Raw genomic sequence first — 16,839 nt, 5'->3', positions numbered from 1 at the left:
CTCCTCCCCCCCCCATAGTATCTACCCCCTCCTCCCCCCCCCCTATATCTACCCCCCTCCTCCCCCCCCCCCCCATATATCTACCCCCTCCTCCCCCCCCCCCCATATATCTACCCCCTCCTCCCCCCCCCCATATATCTACCCCCTCCTCCCCCCCAAATATCTAGCCCCTCCTCCCCCCCCCAAATATCTACCCCCTCCTCCCCCCCCTCCCCCCCTCCCTCCCCCCAAATATCTACCCCCTCCTCCCCCCCCCAAATATCTACCCCCTCCTCCCCCCCCCCCAAATATCTACCCCCTCCTCCCCCCCCCCAAATATCTACCCCCTCCTCCCCCCCCCCAAATATCTACCCCCTCCTCCCCCCCCCCCAAATATCTACCCCCTCCTCCCCCCCCCCCAAATATCTACCCCCTCCCCCCCCCAAATATCTACCCCCTCCTCCCCCCCCCCAAATATCTACCCCCTCCTCCCCCCCCCCCAATAATCTGCCCCCTCCTCCCCCCCCCAAATATCTACCCCCTCCTCCCCCCCCAAATATCTACCCCCTCCTCCCCCCCAAATATCTACCCCCTCCTCCCCCCCCAAATATCTACCCCCTCCTCCCCCCCCAAATATCTACCCCCTCCTCCCCCCCCCAAATAATCCTACCCCCTCCTCCCCCCCCCAAATATCTACCCCCCTCCTCCCCCCCCAAATATCTACCCCCTCCTCCCCCCCCCAAATATCTACCCCCTCCTCCCCCCCCCAAATATCTACCCCCTCCTCCCCCCCCCAAATATCTACCCCCTCCTCCCCCCCCAAATATCTACCCCCTCCTCCCCCCCCAAATATCTACCCCCTCCTCCCCCCCCCAAATATCTACCCCCTCCTCCCCCCCCCCAAATATCTACCCCCTCCTCCCCCCCCCAAATATCTACCCCCTCCTCCCCCCCCCAAATATCTACCCCCTCCTCCCCCCCCAAATATCTACCCCCTCCTCCCCCCCCCAAATATCTACCCCCTCCTCCCCCCCCCAAATATCTACCCCCTCCTCCCCCCCCCAAATATCTACCCCCTCCTCCCCCCCCCAAATATCTACCCCCTCCTCCCCCCCCCAAATATCTACCCCCTCCTCCCCCCCCCAAATATCTACCCCCTCCTCCCCCCCCAAATATCTACCCCCCTCCTCCCCCCCCCAAATATCTACCCCCTCCTCCCCCCCCCAAATATCTACCCCTGCCCCCTCTCTCTCACCTCCCTGCGAAGCTGCGATGTTGACAGTCGGATTGGATCATCTGGTCCATGAACCCGCTGACCGCCCCTCGCTTCACTGCTCCATATCGGTGCTCAGAGGCGGCAGCAGGAAGGTGTTGTGTGTGCCGGGCTGGGCTGCTCTCAGTGCCGCCCCGCTCCTCACATCGGGCTCCGCTCCGCTCGGGAGCCGCTTCCCCGCCAGGCCGAGACCCGCAAAAAGAGCCGGACCCGCCGCCTCACCGCCCGCATACATCCGCGCACAGCTCCAAAACCAACAACAAAACACCTGTCCTCCCGCCATCGCCGATCCCAACACACCCCCCAAACTCCAATGACAGGCTACTGCAGCCGGCAGTAGACACTAACAGCCGGGAAAGCGAAACATTCACTGGCGCTACTTTAGCCCGGCAGCAGAACACAGTCTCAATGCGGGGAGTTCTGAGGTCTGAGCTCCCACAATGCAATGCGGTATCTGTAAACAAGCAAAGCCCAGTCCAGTGGGGGTCACTGTCCACTGGGATCATATACACTGGGTGTCACTGTCCACTGGGATCATATACACTGGGTGTCACTGTCCACTGGGATCATATACACTGGGTGTCACTGTCCACTGGGATCATATACACTGGGTGTCACTGTCCACTGGGATCATATACACTGGGTGTCACTGTCCACTGGGATCATATACACTGGGTGTCACTGTCCACTGGGATCATATACACTGGGTGTCACTGTCCACTGGGATCATATACACTGGGTGTCACTGTCCACTGGGATCATATACACTGGGTGTCACTGTCCACTGGGATCATATACACTGGGTGTCACTGTCCACTGGGATCATATACACTGGGTGTCACTGTCCACTGGGATCATATACACTGGGTGTCACTGTCCACTGGGATCATATACACTGGGTGTCACTGTCCACTGGGATCATATACACTGGGTGTCACTGTCCACTGGGATCATATACACTGGTGTCACTGTCCACTGGGATCATATACACTGGGTGTCACTGTCCACTGGGATCATATACACTGGGTGTCACTGTCCACTGGGATCATATACACTGGGTGTCACTGTCCACTGGGATCATATACACTGGGTGTCACTGTCCACTGGGATCATATACACTGGGTGTCACTGTCCACTGGGATCATATACACTGGGTGTCACTGTCCACTGGGATCATATACACTTGGTGTCACTGTCCACTGGGATCATATACACTGGGTGTCACTGTCCACTGGGATCATATACACTGGGTGTCACTGTCCACTGGGATCATATACTCTGGGTGTCACTGTCCACTGGGATCATATACACTGGGTGTCACTGTCCACTGGGATCATATACACTGGGTGTCACTGTCCACTGGGATCATATACACTGGGTGTCACTGTCCACTGGGATCATATACACTGGGTGTCACTGTCCACTGGGATCATATACACTGGGTGTCACTGTCCACTGGGATCATATACACTGGGTGTCACTGTCCACTGGGATCATATACACTGGGTGTCACTGTCCACTGGGATCATATACACTGGGTGTCACTGTCCACTGGGATCATATACACTGGGTGTCACTGTCCACTGGGATCATATACACTGGGTGTCACTGTCCACTGGGATCATATACACTGGGTGTCACTGTCCACTGGGATCATATACACTGGGTGTCACTGTCCACTGGGATCATATACACTGGGTGTCACTGTCCACTGGGATCATATACACTGGGTGTCACTGTCCACTGGGATCATATACACTGGGTGTCACTGTCCACTGGGATCATATACACTGGGTGTCACTGTCCACTGGGATCATATACACTGGGTGTCACTGTTCACTGGGATCATATACACTGGGTGTCACTGTTCACTGGGATCATATACACTGGGTGTCACTGTTCACTGGGATCATATACACTGGGTGTCACTGTTCACTGGGATCATATACACTGGGTGTCACTGTTCACTGGGATCATATACACTGGGTGTCACTGTCCACTGGGATCATATACACTGGGTGTCACTGTCCATTGGGGGTCATATACACTGGGTGTCACTGTCCACTGGGGGGGGGGCATATACACTGGGTATCACTGTCCACTGGGGGGTCATATACACTGGGTTTCATTGTCCATTGGGGGTCATATACACTGGGTGTCACTGTCCACTGGGATCATATACACTGGGTGTCACTGTCCACTGGGATCATATACACTGGGTGTCACTGTCCACTGGGATCATATACACTGGGTGACACTGTCCACTGGGATCATATACACTGGGTGTCACTGTTCACTGGGATCATATACACTGGGTGTCACTGTTCACTGGGATCATATACACTGGGTGTCACTGTTCACTGGGATCATATACACTGGGTGTCACTGTTCACTGGGATCATATACACTGGGTGTCACTGTTCACTGGGATCATATACACTGGGTGTCACTGTTCACTGGGATCATATACACTGGGTGTCACTGTTCACTGGGATCATATACACTGGGTGTCACTGTTCACTGGGATCATATACACTGGGTGTCACTGTCCACTGGGATCATATACACTGGGTGTCACTGTCCACTGGGATCATATACACTGGGTGTCACTGTCCATTGGGGGTCATATACACTGGGTGTCACTGTCCACTGGGGGGGGGGCATATACACTGGGTATCACTGTCCACTGGGGGGTCATATACACTGGGTTTCATTGTCCATTGGGGGTCATATACACTGGGTGTCACTGTCCACTGGGATCATATACACTGGGTATCACTGTCCACTGGGATCATATACACTCGGTGTCACTCTCCACTCGGGGGATCATATACACAGGTTGTCACTATCGACTGGAGATGAGGGGGTGGTCATATACACTCAGGGTTGATTGTCCATTGGGAATGTCTGGAGAGAGATGCAGTGGTATTAGTCGAAGTTCATCCTATGCAGTTCTGTGATACTGGGCTTTGTATTCTACGGGCTGTTTCCATGGACACACACCGAGACAAACATCAGCTGCTGTTGGAGGATCATTAACTTAGTGAAAGGTGCATTTTGGTCTGCCTGAAACTGGTTGATCTTAAAGTGCAAAATATTGTCCTCGACCGGGTGTTGCAGACTGGCATATTCCAAGGTCCAGGACTACATGCTGAGGGATGCACTCAAGCTTGGGGCAGCTGCCACAATTGCTCAATTGGGAAAGGCCACTCTGTAAGGCCAAGGGGTTAGTAACCAAGTAAACCCCTTGGACTGTGAACTTAATCCTAACCATATCTAAATGTATTGAAGCAGCTCTGAATGCAACATGACCAATGTATATAGTTTGAACAGAATTGTACTCTAACAAAAATATTAAAATGTTTGTACTGTTCTCATTACTGAATTGAAGCACCTCTGAAAGCATCTTGAACTCTGGACAAAATGTCAATGTCATTCCACTTTCTTGTTATGTCAATTTGAAATGTTTTGTAATGCCTCTTTCAGATATTCTATGTATAAAGTATATTTTTGCAAAAATAAAAATTGACCACTGTTGGGTGTCACTGACCATTGGGAAGAATTATAGTCTAATGGGGTTTATTGTTCACAGTAAGAAGTCTCACAACACCAGGTTAAAGTCCAACAGGTTTATTTGGTAGCAAATACCATAAGCTTTCGGAGCGCTGCCCCTTCGTCAGATGGAGTGAAAATCTGTTCTCCAACAGTGCACAGAGACACAGAAATCAAGTTGCAGAATACTAATTAGAATGCAAATCTCTACAGCCAGCCAGGTCTTAAAGGTACAGATAAGGTGGGTGGACGGAACATTAAACACAGGTTAAAGAGATGTGTATTGTCTCCAGACAGAACAGCTAGTGAGATTCTGCAAGATCAGGGGGAAAGCTGTGGGGGTTACTGATAATGTGACATAAATCCAACATCCCGGTTTAGGCCGTCCTCATGTGTGCGGAACTTGGCTATCAGTTTCTGCTCAGCGACTCTGCGCTATCATGTGTCGTGAAGGCCGCCTTGGAGAACGCTTACCTGAAGATCCAAGGCTGAATGCCCGTGACTGCTGAAGTGCTCCCCCACAGGAAGAGAACAGTCTTGCCTGGTGATTGTCGAGCGGTGTTCATTCATCCGTTGTCGTAGCGTCTGCATGGTTTCCCCAATGTACCATGCCTCGGGACATCCTTTCCTGCAGCGTATCAGGTAGACAACGTTGGCCGAGTTGCAAGAGTATGTACCGTGTACCTGGTAGATGGTGTTCTCACGTGAGATGATGGCATCCGTGTCGATGATCCGGCACGTCTTGCAGAGGTTGCTGTGGCAGGGTTGTGTGGTGTCATGGTCACTGTTCTCCTGAAGGCTGGGTAGTTTGCTGCGATCAATGGTCTGTTTGAGGTTGCGTGGTTGTTTGAAGGCAAGAAGTGGGGGTGTGGGGATGGCCTTGGCGAGATGTTTGTCTTCATCAATGACATGTTGAAGGCTCCGGAGGAGATGCCGTAGCTTCTCCGCTCCGGGGAAGTACTGGACGACGAAGGGTACTCTGTCCACTGTGTCCGGTGTTTGTCTTCTGAGGAGGTCGGTGTGGTTTTTCGCTGTGGCGTGTCGGAACTGTTGATCGATGAGTCGAGCGCCATATCCTGTTCTAATGAGGGCATCTTTCAGCGTCTGGAGGTGTCTGTTGCGATCCTCCTCATCCGAGCAGATCCTGTGTATTCAGAGGGCGTGTCCGTAGGGGATGGCTTCTTTTACGTGTTTAGGGTGGAAGCTGGAGAAGTGGAGCATCATGAGGTTATCCGTGAGCTTGCGGTACAGTGAAGTGCTGAGGTGACCGTCCTTGATGGAGATGCGTGTGTCCAAGAATGCAACCGATTCCGGAGAGTAGTCCATGGTGAGTCTGATGGTGGGATGGAACTTGTTGATGTCATCATAGAGTTGTTTCAGTGATTGCTCACCATGACTCCAAAGGAAGAAAATGTAATTGATGTATCTAGTGTATAGCATCGGTTGAAGGTCCTGTGCGGTGAAGAAGTCTTGTTCGAACCTGTGCATGAAGATGTTGGCATATTGAGGTGCGAATTTGGTCCCCATGGCTGTTCCGTGTGTCTGGATGAAGAACTGGTTGTTGAAGGTGAAGATATTGTGGTCCAGGATGAAGCGGATGAGTTGTAAAATTGCATCTGGAAACTGGCAGTTGACGGCATTGAGTACTGAGGCCGTTGCAGCAATGCCATCCTCGTGGGGGATGCTGGTGTAGAGTGCCGAGACATCCATTGTGACGAGGAGTGCTCCTGGTTCAACTGCTCCATGTGTGTTGAGTTTCTGTAGGAAGTCTGTATTGTTCACAGCAGAGGATCACTGTCCACTGGGAGGATTGCTGTCCACTGGGGTAATCTCCCTCCCTAACAGCACTGTGGGTGCACTTACACCGTAAGGACTGCTGAGGTTCAAGGAGGCAGTTCACCATCACATTCTTAAGGGCAATTAGGGATGGGCAATAAATGCTGACCTTGACAGTGATGGCCACATCCCATAAATGAAAAAAGAAAAATGAACATGCTCTCCATATTATTTTTATTTTGGGTTTAAGTTGTTTCTTTTTACCTTGCTGACAAAGAAACCCTGGTGAAACATATCACATGACCTACTGCCTCCCACCATCCTGCAAAGCTAAACAGTTAATACCCCATCATCAATATTTCTATAATAAGCAAAAATGTTAAAGGAAAATTATAAAAACACTTGATTGAAAAAAAATAGCCCTATTTCTCTCTAGAGATTAATACAAGTGGTTAGCACTGCTGCCTCACTGGGGTTCAATTCCAGCCCCAGGTCACTGTCTGTGAGGAGTTTGCACGTTCTCCCTGTGTCTGCATGGGTTTCCTCCGGGTGCTTCAGTTTCCTCCCACAGTCCAAAGATGTGCAGGTTAGATTGATTGGCCATGCTCAATTGACCCTTAGTATCAGGGAGATTAGCAGGGTTAATACATAGGGATAGGGCCTGGGTGGGATTGAGTTGATGTAGGCTCAATGGGCCAATGACCTCGTTTTGCACTGTGGGGATTTGATGATTATTTTTAAATCCTGAAGATTCCAGAGTTATATTGAAGTGCTGGTGACCCGAATGCTAGGGAAGTCATTGTGAACCAATCAAATGATTAGATAGATAGACGAAAGCAAAATACTGCGAATGTTGACAATCTGAATACATAGAATAGACTTCCAAAGATACCTTTTGGACTCAAAATGTTATCTCTCTCTCCATAGACACTGCCAAGTCAGCTGTGTTTTCCAGCAGTTTCTGTTTTCATTGTATAAATGAATAGATAGCATATATTGTCCATAACAAATTTATTGCCCCAGAAATCCTCTCAAAATTCTAGTTCCAACTCCCTTCATTTTACAAGGAATGTCACAATGTCTGTGTAACTCAGTAATGTTACATTAGGGTGTGGGTTGTGAATATTTTGTGTGTGATGCATTCTCAAATCTCAGTAACAGATTTTGTGTCTGCTGCACTCTCAAATCTTAGTGACAGGTTTTCTGAGTGCTGCGCTTTCAAATCTCAATGTTAGGTTTTGTGCCTGCTCCTCTCTCAAATCTGTGTTAGATTTTGTGCCTGCTGCACTCTCAAATCTCAGTAACAGGTTTGGTGTCTGATGCACTCCCAAATCTCAGTGATAGGTTTTGTGTCTGCTACACTCTCAAATGTGGCGGCCTTCACGACACACGACACCGCAGGGTCGCTGAGCAGAAACTGATAGCCAAGTTCCGCACACATGAGGACGGCCTCAACCGTGATCTTGGGTTCATGTCACACTATCTGTAACCCCCACGACTTGCCTGGAGTTGCAAAATGTCACTAGCTGTCCTGTCTGGAGACAATACACATCTCTTTAACCTGTGCTTAACCCTCTCTCCACTCACATTGTCTGTACCTTTAAGACTTGATTAGCTGTATTAGCATTGGTTAGCTTGATTAGCATTCCAATCATTATTCTGTCAATTGAGTTTGTGTCTCTGTATGCCCTGTTTGTGAGCACATCTCCCACTCCATCTGACGAAGGGGCAGCGCTCCAAAAGCTAGTGGCATTTGCTACCAAATAAACCTGTTGGACTTTAACCTGGTGTTGTGAGACTTCTTACTGCACTCTGGAATCTCAGTGCTGGGTCTGGTGTCTGCTGCACTCTGGAATCTCAGTGCTGGGTCTGGTGTCTGCTGCACTCTGGAATCTCAGTGCTGGGTCTGGTGTCTGGTTGTTTATTTTCTCTCCATTCAGAATTGGAATCTGCTCAACAACCCACCCTGGGAATGTTTAAAGACCCTCTCCACCAATCAGCAATCGGCATCTCCATTACGCTCTACCAATCAGCGCTCCGTCTGTTATCGCCCAGCCAATGGCGGAGCGCTGCCTAATTAATTCCAGCCAATCGGGTTTCGGATAGGCCGCCCAATAGGAATGCTGTTACTTTGGGCGGCCTTTTCGAATGGGCCAATCAGAGCGGGATATTTAACTGTCGGGGCCGAATTGAGCAGCCGCCAAATCAACAACATCGTCCCGCAGCATCACCGGCAGTTAGTGAGCAAGCTTCAAACACCCCTCACCCGGGGGCTGCCGCACAGGGCGGGGGGCAGCTCGAGCCCGGCTGGCCACTCAAACCGAAAAACTGGAGAAAAGGAGAGAACTATTTTATTGATTTAGAAAAATACCTCCGCCTCGGTGATGTCATTGACGACAGTAAATATTCGACATTGAAAGAGAAACAGAGGAAGGAGCAAAGAGAGAGAGAGAGAGAGAAAAACAGAAACAGACAGAGAGAGAGAAACACAGAGAGAGGGGGAGAGACAGAGGAAGGAGCAAAGAGAGAGAGAGACACAGAGAGAGAGAGAGAGAAACAGAAACAGACAGAGAGAGAGAAACACAGAGGGGGAGAGACAGAGGAAGGAGCAAAGAGAGAGAGAGAGACACACAGAGAGAGAGAGAAACAGAAACAGACAGAGAGAGGGAGAGAAACACAGAGAGAAAGGAGAGACAGAGGAAGGAGCAAAGAGAGAGAGAAAAACAGAGAGAGGGAGAGAAAAATAGAGGAAGGAGCAAAGAGAGAGAGAAACAGAGACAGAGAAAAACAGAGAGAGAGAAACAGGAAGAAGCAAAGAGAGAAAAAAAACAAACACAAAAAAACAGCGAGAGAAATCAGAGTGGAAAAAAGAGAGAGAAACTGAGAAAAAAAAAACATCCGAGAGAGAAACAGGGAAAGAAAATAGAGAGAAAGGAGAAAACAGGAGGATAGAGGAAAAACAGAGAGAGAGAAACAGACGAAGGAGGAAAGAGAGAGGAGGATCGAGATAGAAAAACAGAAAGAGAGAGAGAGGAAAGCAGAGGGGGAGGGAGGAGGCCGGGCATCGAGAGGGCGGATGATCAGCGACTGTCCCTCCGCTCCTCACTCCGGATTTTAACCGTATCCGAGAGCTGCTTTAAACGGCCCAACGGTGAGTTCAAATAGGAGGAAATGTGAGTGTTTACATTGATCAACTGGGGAGAGTCAGGGGTCTGCGGATTACATTGATGTCCAGGGGAGAGGGGTCTGCGGGGAAAGTGAGAACGATCTTGATAAACTGGGGGAGGGGGGGTCTGGGTGTTTGTTTATAATAAACGGAATGAGGAGCCCCTCGAGTAAATTGTAAAGCCTTTTAACTGCTGTTGCTGTTTAATGGATGATGTCAGGCTGAGCAAATATCATAACTGGTCTCTGTGGCTTAGTTACTGAATAAACTTGCTGAGCTAAAAGAAAAGCTGTTAATATTTATAAGCTTAATTTTAAATGACCAATTTCTGCCACTCCTAGGCGTCTTTCAAAAAAGCTACAGCTACTTTGTAAACTTCTAAGCATTTGTAATTCCATGTTTTTGTTTTTGTTAAAGATGAAAGACTTGGTATCCTATGAGCAAAACAACGAAGCTCATAAGCTATTGAAACAGATAAATCAGTACTTGGAGCAGGAATCCAAATTCCTACCAAGGGCCAGTGGACTTGATGCAATCGAAGCAACCTTGGAGGTAACGAGTATGCACATTAGAAGGAAATTTTCTCCGATGTTTATTCATCTTCTTGAGCACTGATTATTTTTTTCCTTTGGCCTGCCATAGTGTGGAAAAGAAAATAAATATTTTGCCGGTACATGTTGAATCTAAGTTAGTTGCCTTTGTTTGTGGGAGGATGCGGTATCCTGCTAGACTATGGTGTGCCATGAAGCAAGGATGCATCCTTCAAGTCCACTGTTGCTGATGTTTCATCCACTTATCTAGAATTTAACATAGGAGTTTAAAGCCAAAAAATGCAGAGTTGGTGAAAGATTGAAAGCTTTGGGTGGCACAGTGGGTTAGCACTGCTGCCTCACAGCGCCAGGGACCCAGGTTTGATTCCCGGCTTGGGTCACTGTGTGGAGTTTGCATGTTCTCCCCGTATCTGTTTGGGTTTCCTCCCATAGTCCAAAAGACATGCTGGTTAGGTACATTGGCTATGCTAAATTCTCCCTTGGTGTACCCGATCAGGTGTCAGTGTGGCGACATGGGGATTTTCACAGTAACTTCATTGCAATATTAATGTAAGCCTATTTGTGACACTAATAAATAAACTTAACTTAAGAATGTGATTAACTGTTGTGCAGTTGCTTCACTATTGTGTTCAGACCTGGTATCTGTCAGTTTTGTTTTCTGATTCAAAACTTTAAATCAGTATATACTTGGTAATAATTGTTCTATTAGCGGAAATAATACTTCAATTGCTTTGGAGTGCTGTGTTTAACTTCCATTCAAATCTGACCAAAAAATCGCCAGAAATTTTATCTGTTCCTAAGTCTGATTCTGTTTGAATGACAGATGAGACCATTGAATTTTTTTTTGGTCCACAGAATGATGATTGTGTCTCCCCAAAGTTAAGAGATGCCAAAGTGGAAGATCTCCGGAGTTTGACCAGATTCTTCGGCTGTAGTACTGAAACCTTTGTTTTAGCAGTTAACCTTCTGGACAGATTTTTGTCATTGATGAAGGTGAGAATTTTAAACATTTGGATGTGTATTTATGACTAAAATTGATTTAATAAGCACATAAGTTCCTAAGCTTTTAAGTTGCTTTCGTATTTTTAAAATCTTTTTTTAAAAAGTTGCCTTTTTTGTTTCTATAGGTGCGACCAAAACATCTACCTTGTCTAGGAATAAGTGTATTTCATGTAGCAGCAAAGACCATTGAAGAAGAATGCAATATCCCTTCAGCCCACGACTTGCTCCGGATTAGCCACTGCAAGTTTACAGTGTCGGATCTCAAGCGGATGGAAAAGATTGTCAATGAAAAACTAAAAGGGGAATTTAAGGCTGTCACTGCCTTGCATTTTTTACACCTGTATCATGCCCTGGCACACTGCCATGTAACTGAAGGGTTAGTATCTGATCTTTAATGATAGGATTACCTTGTAATATATTCAACCAAACTTAATTTACATTCTTAAAATTGTCACAACATACTCATTGTCAAAGGTTCTGCTTTTGTTTAAAAGCTTGGTTTGTAGCAGTGTGTATCATTAAAATTGGAGCTGTGATCTTTTGTGCACATTCATGTATGTGTACAAAAGATCGCAGCTCCAATCTTCTAACATGTATGTTAGAACAAAGCTTGTTTGTTAGTATCTGAATATGACCACACATTTCAAAGATGGTTGAAGATCATGATTGATGAAGCAGACCTTTAGGGTTTTATTATGTATTTTTAATATCTCAATCTTTATTTCCGTAGGATAAAATTTCTGATCCTTGACAGACTGGAAGCACAACTAAAAGCCTGCAACTGCCGATTTGTGTTTACCAGGGCTAAAGTAAGTTTAATGGTTGTTGTAATACTATTAAAAATGCAATGTGTAATCCCCGTTTTGAGCTCACTTGAAGTATCTTCTGTTGTGTTGTAAAGATAAGTTTAGACTAAAATTTCCTTTCTTTTGCAGCCATCTGTATTGGCCTTGTCCCTTCTGACCCTTGAAGTTGAAAACCTGAAATCTAGTGACTTGTTTGAAATTATACTACGCATTCAAAAACATTCCAAAGTAGGTATATTGGGAGATGTGTTTTTCAGAATTACTCTCTTTTTTTCTCTCTGGTAACTGGGTTAGCACGTTTCCTTTGTTAGAACACTGCCATTTTGATATACATTAGTTAAGTAGGCTGGAGGTGAGAGCTGCTACCATCTGCAGGAACTGCTGCTAAGCAAAGACGTGAAAACCAATATATTATTTCTTCCCTCACCCCATTGCATTTATAAATTTCATTGTGGAAAAATCACAATTGTTTGATTCAGAGTCATGACAGTATTGCATATACCATGTCTAAAGAAAAATGCACTGCAATTTGATTATGTAGGCAATGGTTTTAATTTATCAATTTAAACCTGTTCTTGGCAATCTTGCTACAAGTATAAAATATTTGTTAAACCACATTTACTCAACCATTTGGATCCAATTATGTAATGGCACTGAATCACAATATATTCTGGAGTACTTTTCAATTTGTTTAAGGACAATAATCTGTGTACTGTGATTCTAATGCGCAAATCAATGTAACACGGAACAAATGAGGCAATATTTCCAGTGAGATCCATTATCAATTAATTAATAGACTTTTATTGGCCTGATGGAAATTTGCAGTTGCACAATTGTTTATGCATAATCAAAGCAAAAGAGAGAGAATTACGTCAGTAATTCCACAATCCATATTATGTCAATGCAGCAACAGCATCACAGCTAAAGACTGCTCCCTCTCCTGCACAGATATGTAATGTAACTATGTCCTCCAAAATGTCTCCTGTATCAGGCGTTGGTAGTGTTTTGGCAAGATAGCTGAGGCAAAATGCAGAGTTTTGGAAAGTTCTCCAATCTCGGGTAGACACTCAGCCAATCTTGATATCTGCTTTTCCTCTACTCTGGTAAGCTCTAGAACAAGGAGACTGCCTGCCTTTGCTGGCCAAACATTTCCAACTTGGCATTGCTCATCTCTCAGGACATGTGCTCACAGGTATAGTGCTGGCAGACGAACCAATCCATAGTAGTGGTGAAAATGACCAATGCATAGGATGACCCCAAGTTGTTTTTTATTTGTTTGAGGAGAGGTGGGGGGGGGGGTTGATTATCACTGGCTGGGCCACCATTTATTGCCCATCCCTAATAGCCTTTGAACTGAGTGGTTTGCTAGGCCATTTAAGAGTCAACCACATTGCCGTGGGTTTGGAGTCCAAGGCAGGCCAGACCAGGGTGGCAGATCTCCTTTCCTAAAGGACACCAGTGAACCAGATTGGCTTTTATGATCAACAATGGTTTCATGGTCATCAGTAGACTTTCAATTCCAGACTTTTTGTTGAATTTAAATTTCACCATCTGCCGTGGTGAGCTTTGGACTTGGGATTACTAGTCCAGTGACAGTGCCACTATGCCACCACTTCCTCTGACATAACTATACTGAACCAGGCTGCTCTTGCACTACCAATCACTGCCCAAGAGGCTTAATCTTTCTGTCCACATGATGCCTCCTCTCAAACTGTTGCCATCTTAAAAACATTGACAAATAAAATTGATGATTGTAATATTGTCTTTCAGATTAGCCATTCTGACTTAACGTATTGGTGTGAATTGGTATCAAAATGCCTGGCTGACTACTCTTCACCTGAATGCTGCAAACCTGATAACAAGAAGCTAGTGTGGATTGTTTCTCGACGTACAGCCCGTCATTTACAGAATAGTTACTACAGTGTTCCTGAACTACCAACTATCCCAGAAGCTGGTTGCTTCAATGAAACTGAAAGGTAAATTGCTGTGATTTACTGATTATTGAAACATTTTTTGTACTAAAATATATTATTTTCTTTTATATCTAGAAAGATAATAGCTTACAATGCTGAATTTGATTATCTTCTGAATTTTTTTCTATTATTCACTATTTCTTTCTTTAAAGTGAGGATTCGTGTGAAGAAATGAGCTGTTGTGAAGATGGTCTGAGCAACTCCCCACAGACTGACACAGAAGGAGAATTCTTCCCTCAAGATGTCTTGCATCAGTCCAAGTGGCAAAATTTCTGTTTTCAAACTCAATCCCCATTTTAGAAATGTGACTCACTTTTTTATATATGTTTGTGCTTTTAGCTGGCCCAAATTGAGGTCATTTTAAAAAGCAAAGTCTTGAGTTAATAAGCTAAGGGGGCATTGCATTGTAATATAACTTGGAGGTATTGCTTCCCCCTCCATCAAAATTGTAATTTGGCATTATTCTTACTAGTACCTTCAGACTATGTCAGAGAAAAATTCCTTTGGAGTAAGTACTTGTCGCAATTTTCTATTTGTTAGAGCTAGTTCTATTAGCATTGAATTTAATTGCATGATGTGGTAATATAAATCACATAGCGTTTTTTGAGAGATGAAAATCTGCATTTGCATGTTCTGTTTCAAAGACTGAAAACATTCACTTAAATTCCTTCAACACATTCAAAAGCAGTTTGTGATTGACCAGATGAACTGCAGAGCCTCCTCTAATCAAATTCAGATGGTTGAGGGATGCTCTATACTTCCCTTTGTACAACACAACTATTGTAAGGCTAGTGCACGCTATGTGCTTTTTATGAAGCTTGTTTTGACTATTCATTGCTAAAAATGGAAAATTTGCATGCTATCCATATTCGTTGGCAGAAATATGAGGATAAATTCAATGTTGCTGCACTCTAAAGAAGCACAGGTTAGAGAAATGGTACGTTAAGTATGGCTCCCTCAACTCAAAGTGCAGAATCAATAAATTGACCGATCTAATGTCAGTTTTTCTTGTTGGAAGTTTAAAAATTCCTTTTAAAAACTTATTTGCCCTCAATTTAAGTTAAAATTATATTCAAAAAAATTGTCCACAGCTCTTTCGCATAGTTGACAATAACCATGTCTTTTTATCAAAAATTGCTGATATTTTAAGACTAGCTTCCATAGTCTCTGGAAATTAAATCCTTTAATATCCATGCTTTTGGTTGTAAAATATTGATAAAATGTTTGGGGGGAGTGGAAGTTATTTGTAAAAAAGTGAAAGATGGAAGTGGATGTCATTAGGAATGCATCAAGTTACTAACCTTTATCTACAGTGCTAGCATAGTTTTTTTTAAATCAGAGTTGGAAAACCCTGTAAATTTATTTTTTTGCTCCAAAGTTTAAATTATCCAATAGATAAGTTTAGTAGACTGTCACAGTTTTAATTTCAATGAACAGATGATCATTTAAGGGATTTCAAATTTAGAGGGCTGGGCTTTAAACCTCAGGTATCGGGATTCCTAATATAACATCAATTTCCAGTGTTAAAATAGTCTGCTTCTCTCACTGATTATACTTTCCTGTCCATCGCCAATTCCACCCCCTCCCCCGTCTCCACTCTTCACAAGCTGTGTGAGAGTAACAGATGTGTTAGCACTCTCGTATCTATCAGCAATTTTTCATATGTCACTCCAGCTGATTGGAGAGTGTCTAAATCAGTTAAGTTAGATATACATTTTGGTAACGTAAAAGAGCTTTTTAAAGGAAAAAAGTGCCAACTGAGGAAGTATACTTTTAAAATTTGTAAATATTACAGGTTTTTATGCTTGTATTCTTTTGGAACCACTGTGCTCTTACCTTTTAGCAGCAATTACCTCAAACAGGATCCTTTGGTACAGTAACTTGTTTTGGTGGCTCAAGTGCCAATCAAATATTTTTGAGAATTTTACTGTGTGATTAGTGATGTACTAGTTGATATGACTGATAATGAATGCGCTTGCTCCTAGTTTAATACTTGGATGAAGTAGAAGTTGTTTCCTATAACTTCTGTGTAATGTAGATGTATGGAGGGGAAGTCCTAGTTTACAAAACAAATGTATAGTAATAGTGTAACTTAATTGTACAGAAAAAAGTGCACTTATTTTTTCCCTCATTCAGGTATGAAAGCAAGCAATGCACTTATGAAAAGTATTGTATGTAGCACTGTCTGTTCCTTTGGCATTGTGTACAAATTCTCTGTAGATATTAATTTATTGTATATTTTCAGTTTATACATATTGTATGACAAACTTCTACCATCAGAGGTCGAGTAAATAAAGGCTCTTTGAAATCTATATTTTATTTAGAAGTTGTGAACTTTATATTTGACTGCTAAAGCATATATAGTAAATCTTATGTAGACCATCCTCCTTTTGTATGCACAAAGTTGTCCTCACATATTCCACACGTGTAATCCCAACATTGGGTGGCACAGTGGTTAGCACTGCTGCTCAATGCCAGGAACCTGGGTTCAATTCCAGTCTCAGGTGACACTGTGGAGTTTGCACATTCTCCCCATGTCTGCGTGGGTTACCTCCCGATGCTTCAGTTCCCTCCCACAGTCCAAAGATATGCGGGTTAGGATGATTTAATAATAGAATCATAGAGGCCATTCTGCACTGCTGACTCTGACAGTCTCTTACCCAGGTCCTCTCTCCCACCAGGCCAGCATTTATTGCCCATCCCTAATTGCTCTTGAGAAGGTGGTGTGAGCTGCCTTCTTGAATCATTGCAGTCTCTGCAT

At 44.8% G+C, this 16,839-nt stretch overlaps 1 protein-coding gene across 1 annotated transcript; it reads left to right on the top strand.

Moving 5' to 3' along the window:
* The first annotated feature begins 8,809 nt into the window (after positions 1–8,809).
* On the top strand, positions 8,810–16,389 carry ccng2 (cyclin G2). Its single transcript, XM_078206178.1, has 8 exons — positions 8,810–9,731; positions 10,164–10,298; positions 11,153–11,290; positions 11,425–11,675; positions 12,030–12,108; positions 12,235–12,333; positions 13,876–14,081; positions 14,231–16,389. The coding sequence occupies exons 2-8, from the start codon at positions 10,164–10,166 to the stop codon at positions 14,376–14,378; spliced, it is 1,056 nt and encodes a 351-aa protein (XP_078062304.1). The 5' UTR covers positions 8,810–9,731; the 3' UTR covers positions 14,379–16,389.
* The last annotated feature ends 450 nt before the right edge of the window (positions 16,390–16,839 follow it).

Source organism: Mustelus asterias, unplaced genomic scaffold, assembly GCF_964213995.1.
Source record: "Mustelus asterias unplaced genomic scaffold, sMusAst1.hap1.1 HAP1_SCAFFOLD_1337, whole genome shotgun sequence".
In the NCBI taxonomy this organism is placed as follows: Eukaryota; Metazoa; Chordata; class Chondrichthyes; order Carcharhiniformes; family Triakidae; genus Mustelus; species Mustelus asterias.
Note: the sequence above shows the minus strand (reverse complement) of the source record. Positions and strands in the feature narration are given on the sequence as shown.